Genomic DNA, 2,718 nt, shown 5'->3' with positions numbered 1-2,718 from the left:
CCCCTTTCTCATCCTATTCTTTCCATATTCGCATAAAGGAAAAAATTATAAATTCTATTGCATGAGTCTAATTCTAACTATATTATTGATCAAGTTTGATTAACCAATTTTAGGCTTATCAGTCAGGGTAGGCGAAATAATAGAGAAGGGGTTTTCTAATGATTGATGTGACACATAAGTTGAAATTAGACTGTCACTTTAGGGTTTGGAGGTTATTCCTATATATAAATATATATAATCATAAGGTAACTTGTTTTCTTCTTTTATCAACTCAGCTTCTTTAATCTAAGAACATCTACTCCTATTATATGGAAGGTTCAGCATGAACGTCACTCTATGATGATAACAAAGGCTTCTCGGTTTCAGTTCTCTAGTTGGATTCTTATTCTTTATTGTTTATTTTATTACAATAGAACTTTAATATAGCTTTGAAGGTGTCTGGTTGATTGATCTCTTGAGACTCCACTTTCGGTCGACTCAAAATCTTTCACTTTTCTTATGCGGGTGCTTTCTGTCTGATTCGCTTGTTTGGTTACTCACCAAGGGGTGCTTGTTTGTTCTATGGTTGCCTGTGACCGATAAATACTCCGACCCCCATCCCTCTCACCCTCTCACCCAGTTGCTGTACCTGCCGTACATCTCCATGCTGACACCTACTGAAGGGGAGAAGAGCTTCGCACACTCCATGCACCACCACTGCCGCCAGGGCCCAGCGCGCTGCCGCCACGAGCAAACTTCTCCGGACACTTCATTGATATCACTCATGTATTTTTCTTTTACTGCTCCCTGGGCGTGGGCAACCAGGATCCATTGTCTATGGATGTGGGACATTTAAGCTCGCTCCACGCCTATAAACCCTGATGAACAATCCACTCAATAAATAAAAAACCCCCGGGTGGTGATCAAGGCACGGCTAGATCGGTTTGTGGGCACAACTTTATTTTTGCCCAAAAAAAAAAGAATTTTGATTTTTCGACAAAGCGTTCCGCGACTTTTGCCTAATGGGGAATCTTGGAGGAGATTGATTTCCCGATTGCGTGATTTATGTTTCCTGACTATTGTACAAGTTTTTTTAACTTTTAGAATTATATTTTTTAATTATAGAGCGAGCCCGCTCGACCGCAACAAGCCCTTCTTCTAGAAGGTAACAGAAGGTTCTATTCGAAAACGTCTAGAAGAGCCGGGACTGTTCTTGACCCTTCTGTTCGTGACTATATAAACTTCGTGGTGCTCTCCATCTTCCTCATCGGTCAGAAATTTCGAATTTTCGAGCTGTTCGCGAAGCTCGTGTGTCTGGTTACAGCAGCGATCGTTTGATTCGTCGCCGGTAAGAGATTTCAAATTCTCGATCTCCTAGCGAAAGTTTCGAGCTCGGCAGCAGCGATCGTTTGAATCGTCGTCAAGGGAATTCGATCATGGACGTGAGGATTTTCGGGTTGGAGAATCCCTTAATCTCGACTCTGCATCACCTGATGGACATTCCCGAGGAGACGGAGAAGGCCTTGAACGCGCCGACGAGGAGCTACGTGCGCGACGCCAGGGCCATGGCCTCCACGCCGGCCGACGTGAAGGAGTATCCGCACGCTTACGCGTTCGTGATCGACATGCCGGGACTGAAATCGGGCGAGATCAAGGTCCAGGTGGAGGACGACAGCCTCCTCGTCATCAGCGGCGAGCGCCGGCGCGGGGACGACAAGGAGGACGGCAAGTATCTGCGCATGGATAGGAGGATGGGCAAGTTCATGAGGAAGTTCTCGCTGCCGGCCGACGCCAACACGGAGGGCATCTCCGCCGTGTGCCAGGACGGCGTGCTCACCGTCACCGTCGAGAAGCTCCCGCCTCCGGAGCCCAAGAAACCCAAGACAATTGAGGTCAAGGTCGCGTAAAGAATTTTTAGCGATGATATCTTCACCGTTCTTCGTTTTTCTTGTAATTACCTATTCTAGTTTGCAATGCCAACCATTCTTTGTCATATATTTAAAGCTCCCCTTTTTCTGAGCCAGATCTCTTCTTTCTACCCTGGATTTCGTGCGATTTTAGAAAGTCTCCGACAAACAATGAATCTCTAATTTTCTATACACAGAATTATCCCCCGCCGAGCAAGAAAACTTTCAACAAAATTTCCAGCAAAATACATTTACCAATTACGCGTTATTTTGACGAAAATGAGGCGTCAGCTAAGATTTCCCTCTCTACAGAAGTTAATTACACCACTTGATCCCCCTCTGATCAGAAGATTCGACCAACGATGACATTCGACGGGTCCCTATCTAGCCCATTAAGTAGAATTGGCTACCGATTACTCAGAGATTGGAGAACTTTCTTTGGGTCATACTAATATTAAAATTCCATTCGGGCTCTAGATTCCTAGACCATTGAACTTCTGCCTGAATTTTTGATAATTTTGGATCATAGATCACGCGCTCCAACCTAAAAGAGGTTCTCTGCACATGCCAAATTTTCTGATGTTTTGTTTCCGTTGTCTCCTGCCTCCTCTCTTACTGACTTTGGCCTTCACCTCTGTTCCTACCGCCTTTGCTCCTATCCCCATTTTTCCCAATTAAACATTATCAGCTCTCAAATGAAAAGAAAAATTTAAACATAATAGCATGAGGGGGGCGCGGAGTAGAATTTAAGAAATGTCTAAAGGTGTAAGATATAAAGCTACTGATTCTGCCAACCCTAGCACCAACGGCAATGATCAGGAAGTTGGAACGT

At 44.6% G+C, this 2,718-nt stretch overlaps 1 protein-coding gene across 1 annotated transcript; it reads left to right on the top strand.

Annotated features, from left to right (window-relative positions):
* The first annotated feature begins 1,234 nt into the window (after positions 1–1,234).
* Positions 1,235–2,002, top strand: LOC144703770 (17.3 kDa class II heat shock protein-like). Its single transcript, XM_078576029.1, has one exon. It carries the CDS (start codon positions 1,416–1,418, stop codon positions 1,884–1,886), a length of 471 nt encoding a protein of 156 aa, XP_078432155.1. The 5' UTR covers positions 1,235–1,415; the 3' UTR covers positions 1,887–2,002.
* The last annotated feature ends 716 nt before the right edge of the window (positions 2,003–2,718 follow it).

The sequence above is a fragment of the Wolffia australiana genome, chromosome 5 (genome assembly GCF_029677425.1).
Source record: "Wolffia australiana isolate 7733 chromosome 5, ASM2967742v1".
NCBI lineage: Eukaryota > Viridiplantae > Streptophyta > Magnoliopsida > Alismatales > Araceae > Wolffia > Wolffia australiana.
This window is presented reverse-complemented; position numbering and strand designations above follow the sequence as displayed.

Bases quoted from the DNA above. Each gene is read 5' to 3' on its own strand.
- LOC144703770 (XM_078576029.1), top strand. From the start codon at position 1,416: ATGGACGTGAGGATTTTCGGGTTGGAGAATCCCTTAATCTCGACTCTG.